At 36.4% G+C, this 12530-nt stretch overlaps 1 protein-coding gene across 1 annotated transcript in view; it reads left to right on the top strand.

The window, feature by feature from the left end:
- The window catches only part of LOC104274306 (E3 ubiquitin-protein ligase MYCBP2-like), a gene marked incomplete at both ends in the record, with an annotated part of 43039 nt that overhangs the window by 25418 nt on the left and 5091 nt on the right, over window positions 1-12530 (top strand). The window contains 6 exons of the mRNA XM_009869902.1: window positions 1168-1393; window positions 1731-1849; window positions 4850-4937; window positions 8588-8640; window positions 9659-9831; window positions 10176-10320. Of these exons, the coding sequence (XP_009868204.1) occupies window positions 1168-1393; window positions 1731-1849; window positions 4850-4937; window positions 8588-8640; window positions 9659-9831; window positions 10176-10320 (804 nt within the window). The remainder of the gene's footprint in view (window positions 1-1167; window positions 1394-1730; window positions 1850-4849; window positions 4938-8587; window positions 8641-9658; window positions 9832-10175; window positions 10321-12530) is intronic.

Raw genomic sequence — 12530 nt, 5'->3', positions numbered from 1 at the left:
TTCAGTCTTACATTTTCCTACTGTCATGCACAATTTCGTTGCTGTAACTGTACAGATTGTAGAAGTTGGAAGCCTTATGTATACATTTTCTAATAATCTTTCAGACTTTTATCTCATGCTAAAACAATGCTTTGTAAAAATACCTAACATCAATTCTAGTTGAATTAATAAGCATTACAGTGTAGAGATCCCTATGCTGGCTATTACTGGTCTGCCAATTTAAATTCCTCATTAATTACTTTCTCTTGGACCATTATTTGATGTTTTAGAAGTCTCTGAAGTCCTCTTAACTTTAAGTCACTCTGAGCAGGATTCGTCCTGCCTTACATGGATGAGTATTGATTTTCCTCAGTGTCAATAGAGAAAGGATATTTTTTTTCTAGTCGTCAAATAAAGGGCTGAGGCATAAATTACATGCCTGAGACATAATCCCCATGCTTCAGTTCTTGAAATAGTGTGTTCTGCAGTCACATTGATTCCATCTCTGTAAATCCAGAGGTAGCAAAGCTAGAATCGAGTAAGAGCTGAAGGTCATTAATTACTATTCCACTTGCTTGTCTTGTGAGGCAGCAAGACATCCACTGCAGAATTCTTGTATGATCTTCCTGATGCAGTGATGCTTATTATTGTTTTAGAAGTATGTGAAGCTCATCTGAAGTCTTAGGCTTAGTTGCTACTGCTTTTGAATTTCTGTAGCTATGTGCTCTCATACTGCAGACCATATTTGCGAGTGTAATTCGGCTGCTATGTACTTTCCTAAGATTATATAAAAAAAGTATCGAGTGTGTTTGTTGAAGTTGGTCTTTAAAAAGGCATTTGAAAGTTAATTATTTGTAATAGCCAGTGATTATTTTAATGATTCCATGCAGTTCTTGAAAACAGTTACAAATGGTATAAGTGCACATACTTAATCTGAACATAAATGATATGTTATTATAATTCACTAAGTTGTAAAGCATTTCAGGTGTATCTGAATTTCAAAGGATAAATCAGGTTAACATTAATCTAAAGCATATCAAAACAACTATACAGAACTACATAACTGTATCACTTTCATAGCCTAAAGAGTTAAAGCCAAATGTAAATGGAGAATTAAATGAAAAAAAAAAGAAAAGAAAAAGATAACTCCCAAAACTTGCACATAATTAGACTATCGTTTTGTTTCAGGTGACTTTTCCTGAATGTGTCAGGTGGATAACGATAGAGTTTGACACTCAGTGTGGCACTGCTCAGTCAGAGGATGTTCTTCGTTTACTAATTCCTGTCAGAATTGCACAGAGTCTGGGATTTGGACCAAAGCATGGTTCTGTTCATGAAAACCTAAATTCATGGATAGAACTGAAAAAATTCTCAGGATCTTCAGGATGGCCTACCATGGTATTAGTGTTGCCAGGTAATGAATAGATACTGCAATAATTTCTAGTAATGTGAATTTCTAAAAAATGAAAGAAGGCTTGATTTTATTTTTTATTTTATTCTGGCCTTTGCAAAATTGTCTCAGAAAACAGAGTTGAAAAATATTTTCAAGCTGATGGCTGTGAGTTGTTGGTTGTACATAAGTTGATTGTTTGTAAGGTTTCTTGTTTGAAGTGTTGATCTGTGTTATTAATAGTTTTACTTTTCATGTTACATATAAAGTCTGAATTTCATGTATGCTTACGTAGAAGAAACATATTGAAAAGAGAAGTGTTATTTACGTTTTTTTTTTAATTTTATTTTCTTCCTATAAGGAAATGAAGCTCTTTTTTCTCTGGAGACTGCATCAGACTACGTGAAAGATGAAAAGGCTTGTTTTTATGGTTTCAAATGTTACGCAATTGGATATGAATTTAGTCCAGGCTCTGATGAGGTAAGAAAAAGGTGGAATGGTTACAATTGCTGCACCTATTAATTCTCTTCTATACGGCCATTTCATGGGGTAAAAATATTTGTATTTCCACTTACGACTAAATAACATTAGCAAAATATTAAAATATCCATGTAATGTAAATTTTAATTTTTTTTTTGTTACAGGTGTTATTTGTTTGGAACTCTGAATATTATTGGAATGACATTTTGTTTGATTTTTCAGTAATTTGACAGTCTGCTCATAATGAATGGGTTTATCTAATATGTCAGTGGGATACGAAATTTCCTGAAATTCTGAGTTAGTATCCTATCAGAAATTGAAAGGACTGGGACTTTCAGATACACAATGATTAGTATTTTACTCTCACTGCTAATTATGAGATTACAAACTTGCATTATTTTACTAGTGTTCACTCATACCAGAACTTTCAGGCTCCTTGGAAATGCGGTGCTCATTTAGGCTACCTGAGGTAGTCCCCTCCTCTTGTGTTTAAGAACATTAGTTGTTTCCACCACTGTTTCTTTGTTGCAAGGGGAGAATAAGATTTCTTTGTATCCTTGACTAGTGTTTCATTTTGGCTTATTTTAAGAGATTACTTAAAACAGAAAATATTTGATATGCTTTATAAAAATTCCAGAAAAAATAGCCCTTTGCTTATCTTGGGAGTCTTTGGACCTGTTGCTTCATGTGAACTTATGCTGGGATGAAGGTTGGACTAGATGATCTTCAGAGGTCCCTTCCAACCCCGAACATTCTGTGATTCTGTGAACTTCACAGCCTCTGTACCTTGCTTACACTACAACCCTCAGAGAAGATTTACCTCTTCTCATTCCTGGATTCTGCTTGGGCTACATTGTGTCTTCAGATTTTCAAAATAAGAGATTTCTTTGTAATATCATAACATATCAGATGAGAAAGCATACCATAAAATTATTAGCTGTGGTTATCTCATTGGCTTGCAGCAAATCAGATTTATAATCTAAATAGCCTGAAGAAAAGAAATACTTTTTGCTTAAGCAGAAAAAAAGATGTAGATTCATAATATGTCCTTTATTTTTTTTAAGCAGTTACAAACAAAGCTGCTGACATGGTTTTAACATTCAGTGCTAAAACATGCTAGACTATGTTAACTAAACCATCTAAAGAAAAGTTGCAGGTAATTGTTTTCAGACGTCCCTTTTCATAGACCAAACACTCTAAAGTTCTATGAATAGAAGAGCAAGTATTATGGTGTTTAAGATCCCTTGCATCTCAGGACTAAGTCCTCCATAAGTAACTCGAGTAGCTGGACACACAACACAAGTTGTTACTACAGTTTTCTGAAGTATTACCACTGGTTAGAAAAAAAAAGCATATGTTCTGTGACCACTGTTTTTTCTCTAGCTTTAAGTAGTAAAAGTATCAAGTCAGTGAGATTAATTTTTGCACATCTGATTCTTTCACCTATCAAAGAAACAAGCTTCTGGAATTGTTACCTCTAGTATATTGAATGACGTTCATTAGTAGGGAAGTCTGCAAAAACTGAAAGATGTCACTGAGTGTGAGTGAGTGCATCAAGAAATTGGGTGTAGTTGAACTATTAAACTTCAATTAAACCTAGGATTTTTTTGAAAAACTGTAAATTTATGCTTGTATGAATGAAAAAGAAGACTTTACTGGTTATTATGAATTCTACAAAATATATGCAAAAATTGCCATCTGCATAACAGGTGTTCACACAGCAGACAACTCTCTAGTGGGTTGGTCCACATTTCCCACCTTTACTTATTATTTCAGAACCTGCTGGTTTGAGTCCTAACGATGCAGTTTGTGAAGGGGTTAGCTGAAAACCCATTTCAAAGATTTTTCAGTCTGCTTGCAAGTCTTGCAGAATACAAGACAAGTCTAGGGTTACACGTTTCAAAGGCTCTTTGCAAAAAAAAAAAAAAAAATTTTTTAAATTTTTTTTTACTCAATTTCTTATATTGCCAGTTTCTGTAAGATTGCCTAGAAAATCTGTCCAACGGAGGTTTCCCATCTCCCCTGTTGTTTTTTGGTGGTGGTTTGCTTGGGTTTTTGTTCCTACATGAGAGGCAGCTGCCAGAGTTGTACTAAACCACCCACAGATTTCTCTTAAAATCAGTGTTAGTGAGCAAAGTTAAAGAGGTTGCGCCTGCTTGTAGCTGGGACAAGTTGAAGGGGAAGTATCGAATACATTTCTTTATGGTTTAAAAAGTAGCTACAACCTCCCTAGTACTCAGCTCATTCCTTGCACCCAGTCTCCTTCCCTCCGTGTATTTTGAAACCACGTGTGCATTCTGTTCCCTCTTTTCTTGCGAACAAGGTTGAAAGATACTGATGGAAAGACACTTGTGTTTTCATTGACAAGTCTGGTGGGAGGGAGGGACTCTTCTCATGCCCTGGAGCAGCAGCATCAATGGGAAGTATTAACTTCCCGGTGCACATAAAAGGGAGAAAATGTTAAGGACATCTCCCAGGCTTTCTAATGGAGAAAGGGAAATTACAGGATCTTCTTTCCCTCCTCAACTGTCCAGCTCAAAGAAAGGAAAGAGGAAAAGAGTTATGAACAGCACTACCTTTAAACAAGATGGGGATGTGTGGTGTGTATGCATGTACAGCTTAGAAGAGGCATTGCTTTGCACTTTGAGAATATATTGGCAAGTTTTTCCATATTAGGAAATTTTCTTTCTCTTTAACATTACATACAAAAGACTATTAGCTTCAGATGTTCTTATTAGGCCACCGGAAGCATGGTAACCCCTTTGTTGATACCCTTATCTAGTTGAAATTGTTCTCAAAATTTTGATATGCTTGCCCATGGCACAGCAAAATGTGACAGTAACTGTATGGCAAAAAGTTTATCACTTGAGAAACTTCTAACTGGAACACACAATCAGTATCTCTTGGGAAAAAGCAGCATCAGGGAAACATATTCATTGTCCTATTTTCTCACCTATTTTAGTTTTAAAATTTCAGTTTAAAATCTTTTTCAATTTGAAGGGTATTATTCAGCTGGAGAAAGAATTGGCAAATCTGGGAGGATCATGTGCTGCAGCTTTGATGAAGAAAGATCTAGCGCTTCCTATTGGTAAGTCCTATTCAAAGAACATACGACATTATTTCATTATTGTTTTGGGTTTTCTGAGTTAATCTTTAAGTCTTAATGTTGGTTTAGTTAGAGTAATCATATGAAATTGATTCTTAAAACTGAATTAAACAAGCTAATAAAGCAGTGGTGTTTTCTCCTTACACTGTTCCCTTCATGTGTGTATGGGGAGGAAGGAAATCTGGTCATATAAATCTGAACCAACTCACCCCATCCACAGGTAATGTATCAGTGTACGAGCTATGTCCTACAGTTTCCTCGTGGTACTTCACGAATGTGCAGGTATCTTACTTGTATTTCTCTTTCACTGTTTTTTCTCCCTGCACTCCACACCGTCCTGAACAAAAAATACCTGCAACATTGAATTGCAAAATTTAAAAGTTCTTGTTTGAAATTGAAAGTGACCGTTGCCTCTGTAGACCATATAGCCTGAAATATTTCTGCTGTGTTTTTTATTTTTGTATTACAAAAAAAAATTATATACTTTTGCAGCAGATACAGCAAATAAAGCTTTACAGTAACCCAAGTGCAATTTACAATGTAAGGAAAAATATCAGTTCATGAAAACTAATCAATGAAGAGATTGAATTTGAACTTCTCATGATGCAGCCATATTCTGTGTAATAGCATTTCTCCTAATTTACATCGGTGTGTAAGAAAAACAAGCTCATAATCTCTAGTAGGATATCTTTTTGATCAATTTTAATGTAGGAGCACAAATGAGAGCCCAGATTTGTTAATGAGACTGGAAGCGCTCATTAACGACTAGGAAGGCATTGATCAGTGTGCAGTTATAACCACAAAGCCCAATTTGATTTTTTTATTATATTTTTTTTTTAACCCGGTATTTTGCTTGTGTATTTGAATGTGCAAATTTCTTGCTTTATGTTGTACATAGGCACCTCAATTGCACTGGTAGATCCGTGTACCTCTCTCAAAAATACAGGCAATTCTGTAGTTTAAATTGCGTCCTGTTCTCCAAACACCCACATTAACTCTTGAATTTTGTTGACTTCCATAGCACCCATTTATCATGGTGTTTGATTAAAATAAAATAAAATTAAAAACACAAAGAAAATCAAAACAAAGAAACCCCACAAAACTCAGCTTAAAATTAAATGCTTTCTTCTAACTTAATTTCCCAGGTTGTCTAATACTTCATAGTTCTCTCTAAAGAGATTTTTTTTTTTTTAGTTTTTGCTCTAATTTTGAATGTGTGAACCAAGATGAAAAAGTGATACGTAGACTGGCTGAATGTGCTTTCAGATAGAAGGAATTTGAAATAAAACGTACTGTTAAGGTACAAATGCAGTCTCAGCCACCTATAAAAGTGGTTGTGTGTGATCTACAAGGGCAGAGGGACAGGTGCATTGCCTGTAAAGAGTTTCCTGATTAATGATGTAATTACAATTGATTCATCTGACCATTTATCTGACACCAACTCCAGGACTTAAGCCAGGTTTGTTAATGTCACTGATAATATTACGCTGCCAATGACATATGTGTGCATTCTTTCTCTGCAAGACCATTGGTCCTTGTGAATAAACCAAACTGATAATTATAGGCAGCAGTGGTAATAGTTGCAAATGGAAACCACCGTGCAACCTGCTTGGGATGGTTTTTGTTGTCTGTAACATTGCCTTAAGTGTTTTGCTTAGTGTCTCAGGAAGACACTTTTTCTGAAAAAGAGGTAAAAATGTGGTTTGTTAGAGCAACGTTTAAATGCCTTAGTTATCAGACTATTTCTTCTCTTTCTGCACTTTGTTACCTGTCTTCTATATTTTGCTGCGAGTGAAATGGTGTTTTAAAAAATACTTTGTTACTTCCATTGCTCATCTGCAGAGCAGTGTCATCTTACCCCTGGAATTGCAGTGCCTTTTAAGGAAAACACATAAAATAATCTAAAAGACTGTCTTGTAGTGCATACACACAGAAATGCCCTTTTTATTAGACTTTTCATACTTTATTTTCTAATTTCTACAGTTTTACCTTTGTTCTGTCTGTACAGGCTAAAGAAAGTAACCCGAAAAAAGGCTCACTACACAAAACAACTAACAACTTTGGCATATGAAAGTTAGGCATCTATATCTAAGCTACTAACTCTAACCTTGTTTTAGAGTTAATTTAAACATCTTCAGAGGATGGTTCATGTTATTGTAAGACGAAGCCATAAGAAAAACGAAGTTAATTGCCTAAAAGAGGAGCTTGTTTCTTCTCCATTTGCTATGAAGATATTTTGTAATACCTATGTCTGAGCTTGTTATCTCATGCTGCACTACCCCAAACTGGGGCAGTTTGCTTAGTTAAACGAAGTAAATACTTTCCCAAGTACTCTTTAGACCTCTGGATCCATCTAAGTGGCTCCTAAAACCTGGTGATTTTAATGTTGACAGTAAGAAACTTTATGAACTTTCTGTTAGGGCAAATAGAATGGTTCAATTCAAATCAAAGTTACTGGCACCCTTGTAGGATCTTTCCATCTCCAGCTTTATTTACATGATTTATCTTGATGTATTGTCCTTCACAAAGAGGTACCTTGCTTTTTCATAATTGTCGCAGTGGGTGTATTTTGTATGCAGGTAGCCAAATACTTGTGCAAGTATTCCTCTAGAACCATTAGGAAATTGAGTGTTTTGAAAGAAAATCAAGGTTTAGCCTTTTTTGCTGCAAAGGAAGATGAACAAGACAGTGATTCCTTCATGTATTAAGAAAACTTTATCTTTGAGAGTACACTCAAATGCTGTTTGAGTTACCATGTTCATTTCCTCCTTACCCATTTTCCAAGACTTAAAGATACTCCTTGAGAGAGAGGTCTGGACTTTGACGAAGATCTAACTTAAACAGCAGTGCAGAACTGATCAATGAACATTATTACTCACTTAATTGTTTCAGATTTGGTAGAAGTTATTTCTGAGAGCAGAATTTCTATATGTCTTTATTCCTTTGAATTTTTAAAAATGCTTTAGAGCTTGATTCTTCTTATTTCTCTTTCTCTCTCCTGACTAGTAGAATTGCCTGACATGTTTTTGAGAGAGAGTAGAAACACGATAACCTTATCTGTTTTACTTTTCTATACAAGAGTGTGTTTGGCAATTCTCATCACCTTGGAATCAGACTTTTGAGCCTTGACAAAGAAATACTGTACAGCAGAATGTACTAGAATTTTGTGTTTTAGGAGAAACAATGATTTACAAAATTGTGCAGAGTTTATCAGGATTTCAAATGCCGTTACGAGGGTAAGACCTTGAAAGGGAGCAGCTGGTACATACTTGGAGGTACTGCTTCCCGGAAACCATCCTGACCTCCCAAAATCTCTTTCTGAAAGTATCTAGTCACACCCAAAGATTTGCCATACATACTGTCTTGGAGATAAGAATATAATTACCGTGTTTTTGTTTCATGTAACATGTTTATTTGCTTCTGCACTGAACTATACAGTACTGCATGTTTACTGCATTTACTTCAAAATATTAATTGTTCAACTGCTGGTTAAACAATATAATGCATCATTTTGCAAACTTTAAATTTTGCAATATAAAAGGCTTTATGAAACAGAGCTGAGTTTCACTTTCTATAATACCTAGATAAATATCAATGTTACTGTTACAAAAATTGTGTTTATGTTTTTACAGCAGGTAATGAATTTGAAGAAGATCTGGAGATACTTGAAGAGGCAGCCTTACAGGTATGCTGCGGCTTTTTATCCATTGAACCATACTTAAGCATATAATTGCATTGAATTTTTTGACTGTTACTGAAAATCACTTGTAAGCTTTTCATAATACAAGGGAATCCAGAGTGTTATAAAACAGTTGAAGAAAATCTTACAGAGGTTTGGTGTTTACGTTAAATCTTTTTTTTATCTGCTTGGGAAAAATTGCTTGAAATATCCCATATAAAGTTAGATGACTGAGTATATTTCAAAATTTTTAAGTGTCTGGCTTAAGTTGCACTATTTAGCAAATTTTAAATGTTACCAGAATTAATCCTTCACGTGGCTTTGTAATTGCAGAAATAAAATCACTTTTTCAGATGAGTGGTAAGATGTATCAAGTCACAAATAACGCAGCTGCAGCTGTTTTGGTGATGGTATTTTGTTTGTTGTGACGGCAGCCAACGCTGATCAGTACCTCCCTGTTTATAACACCTAGCCGATGACCAGCAGTGAAAAAGGAATTATCACAGTCCTTCTAATTATCTTCAGGGCAACTATTTTGAAACTCAGTTGTCACAGTCCTTGCTGGATAAACATCAGTGCTAGAGCATGACACCATTGTGTAGGCCTTAGATGACAGAATAGTACACAGAAATTGTCTAGGAGGAATCAGATGTTCCTTGGAAGAAATATTTTTTTCAGCGATCTGTTCTTGGACCCGCTGTGTTTTAATATGAAATGTGAGCTAGGAGTGTGTGTGCAAATAACAGATTCAGTTTTGCTTTTATTCCTGTCTACTCAGTATTTTATGCATCTTCCCGCCTTCCTTCCCTTCTTGCAAAGAAACAATTTCTTTTACTTTGTCTCACCCAAAAATGTCTTTATGGAAGAGATCCTTGAATGATTTTTGATGCCACAAATGTCTGCCTCATTTGTGCATTTTATGAAAAAGTGTCTACATGTATGATACTGAAAAGCTGTTTTGTGTCTCCATCCTTTCACCCTCAACTCAACCTCTGCAAAAAAAAAACAACCCAAAACCAAACAGGTTTGCAAATCTCACTCCGGCATTCTTGGGAAAGGCTTGGCCCTATCTCACTCACCAACCATCTTGGAAGCTCTTGAAGGAAGTCTTCCACTGCAGGTTCAAAGTAATGAACAGTCATTTCTGGAGGATTTCATTGCTTGTGTATCAGGATCAAGTGGCGGGCGACTTGCAAGGTAAAAGTTTGTGTGCTGCATGAGTAAACCCCTTTATTTCATAGTTGTAATATTTATGTTTTCCAGCAAAGTAGAAAATATTTAGTCATCTGCTAAATTTTAAAAGCTGTGCATTCTTGCTTGTGTCTACAGCTAGCTATAGGACTTCAATAGTTGTATCAAATATTAATCAAAAAAAAATCTATTGGGCCATATTGTTTCTGTTAGTATATTAGGTAAAATCATTTAGGTATTCAGACTTTCTGCATCTTTTCTTAGCTGAAAGTCATGTTTGTACACAGTAATAATGTACCTTTTGAGAGTCTGTAAGAGATTTTTATGTCAAATGTTTTTCTTTGCTGTAGGTGGCTTCAGCCAGATTCATATGCTGATCCTCAAAAAACATCATTGATTTTGAATAAGGATGATATTCGATGCGGTTGGCCAACTGTTATTACAGTACAAACAAAAGACCAGTATGGGGATGTTGTTCATGTTCCTAATATGAAGGTAATTATTGTAATCTTGACTCTTCTTACGTTTCATTGTACTTCAGTTAGTGTCATGGTCTGATGTGGTGGTGTTGGGTTATAGGCTGGAGTTGAAGAACTCAGAGGTCTTTTCCAGCCTCAAAAATTCTGTGATTTTGTGATTCGTTGTCCCATCTTTTTAATATATGTTGTAGATGTTTCACAGAATACTTGTGTATAGGGCAGAAAGTGACATTTGTAAAATCAATGTAGTCAGGTTTCCATACCTCTAAATCCACAAAATTACCAAGTTCTGTATTATGCCAGCATAGTTTCATGCTATATACATCTTGTCTGTAATAAGCTGCATATGTGTGCTTCTGGAAATAATCAGTTGTAGGCACCGTTTGTGGTGGTGGTATGCAAGGTAGCAAGAATCTGTTATTTAACTTGTAAGCCAAAAAAGAGTATTGTGAATTGTAGATGAATAACTGTGATGGAAAAAACAATCACAGGGCACATCGATTGCCCATCAATATAGACTAGAACGGCACTTCACTATTTTCTGTTTCTAATATCTGAAAGTTTCTGTAGTCTTTGAAATTAATGAAATAAGTCACAAGGTCTGGGATTCTTGATCTTAGGTCTTGATCAAGGTCTGGGATTCTTAATCACTGATTTTTTTAAACTTTTTTTTTTTGTTCTTCTTGTTATTGAAGTTCTGGAGAGGAAGTGTTCGTGACAACTTCAGGTAGAATTATAAAATCTTAGCACACTTTGGAGTAAAACCTATGTGGTACATATAAAAGTTGGCTGCTTTGTTTGAAGTAGCGATACATGCGAACAAAACAAATTGAACACAAACTGTTTTTCACGTAGTTCTCATAAATTAGATTACATGTATGGTTTAAGCCCACTGTTACTGTGGAGAAGATGGTTTTGTTCAAGCCCAAAAGTAGAAAGGCATCGTTCCTGCCATGAGAGCTCTCAGATTTGTATTCGTAATAATTGAGAGTTATCTTACAGCGAGCTGCAGACTCATTCATGAACGGTGAGTCTACAACAGTAACGCAAGAATCAGCTTAGTTGCAAACACAGCTTGAGAAAGACTTGTACATGTGCTTGCTGACTTAAGAGTTTTCTTCTTCTTCTTTCACAAATTTAAGTAGTGATTTTATTCTGTCAGGAAAAGGCTATGTTAAAATAACACCAAGATTATTGCTTGATTTCATGTCAGTTATTGGTGTTTACAAATGTACTAAAGTAACAGAAATCTTAGTTCAATTTAGTCATTCTGTTAGACCTATTCAGTGTGCAATGCAGTGATGTAAATTCCAGTAAGTTAAGTCAAATTTTGATAAAACAGTGTGTGATATATGCAGAATTTAAACTTATTTTATTTCAGGTTTTCAGATGAGTGATGCATGAACTGATTTTTCAGATAGTCAGCTCTCCTTCAGAAGACTATGTACAACTGACTTATGTTACTTGCATTAATGGAGGTCTGTGCTACCTCTGGGGTAAAAAAAATCCGTTAAAATATACATTAAAGAGCACGATGTAAACGTACAATGCTGGTGTAGTAGAGTGTCAGAGCAAGCCAAGATCCAATCTGGCTGCTACTGATCCAGATCTAGCAGACCCTGATGATTCACTCTGAAACCTCTGCACTTACTGGGAAGGCTGTTTTCCTACTTTGTAGCATTTTCTGATCTGGGAAAACATAGCCAGGCATCCCAGAGTGCCTGCTGCTTCCCAGGGAGTATTCTGGGACTGGCAGAACTAACACTGGCCTTTACTGGTTGTGTGCTAAGTCAGTTGGGTGCTTCTGGCTTGTATCAGGAACAGTGTGGCCAGCAGCAGCAGGGATGTGATTCTGCCCCTGTGCTCAGCACTGGTGAGGCCTCACCTCGAGCCCTGTGTGCAGGTCTGGGGCCCTCACTGCAAGAAAGACCTTGAGGGGCTGGAGCGGGTCCAGAGGAGAGCAACGAGGCTGGGGAAGGGGCTGGAGGGAAAGTCCTGTGAGGAGAGGCTGAGGGAGCTGGGGGTGTTTAGCCTGGAGAAGAGGAGACTCAGGGGGGACCTTCTCACTCTCTACAACTTCCTGAAGGGAGGATGTAGTCAGGTGGGAGTCAGGCTCTTCTCCCAGGCAACCAGTGATAGGACAGAGGGCACGGCCTGAAACTGTGTCAGGGCAGGTTTAGGTTGGATCTCAGGAAGCCCTTCCTCACGGAGAGGGGGCGTAGGCAC

The sequence above is a fragment of the Apaloderma vittatum genome, unplaced genomic scaffold (assembly GCF_000703405.1).
Source record: "Apaloderma vittatum isolate BGI_N311 unplaced genomic scaffold, ASM70340v1 scaffold2245, whole genome shotgun sequence".
In the NCBI taxonomy this organism is placed as follows: domain Eukaryota; kingdom Metazoa; phylum Chordata; class Aves; order Trogoniformes; family Trogonidae; genus Apaloderma; species Apaloderma vittatum.
This window is presented reverse-complemented; position numbering and strand designations above follow the sequence as displayed.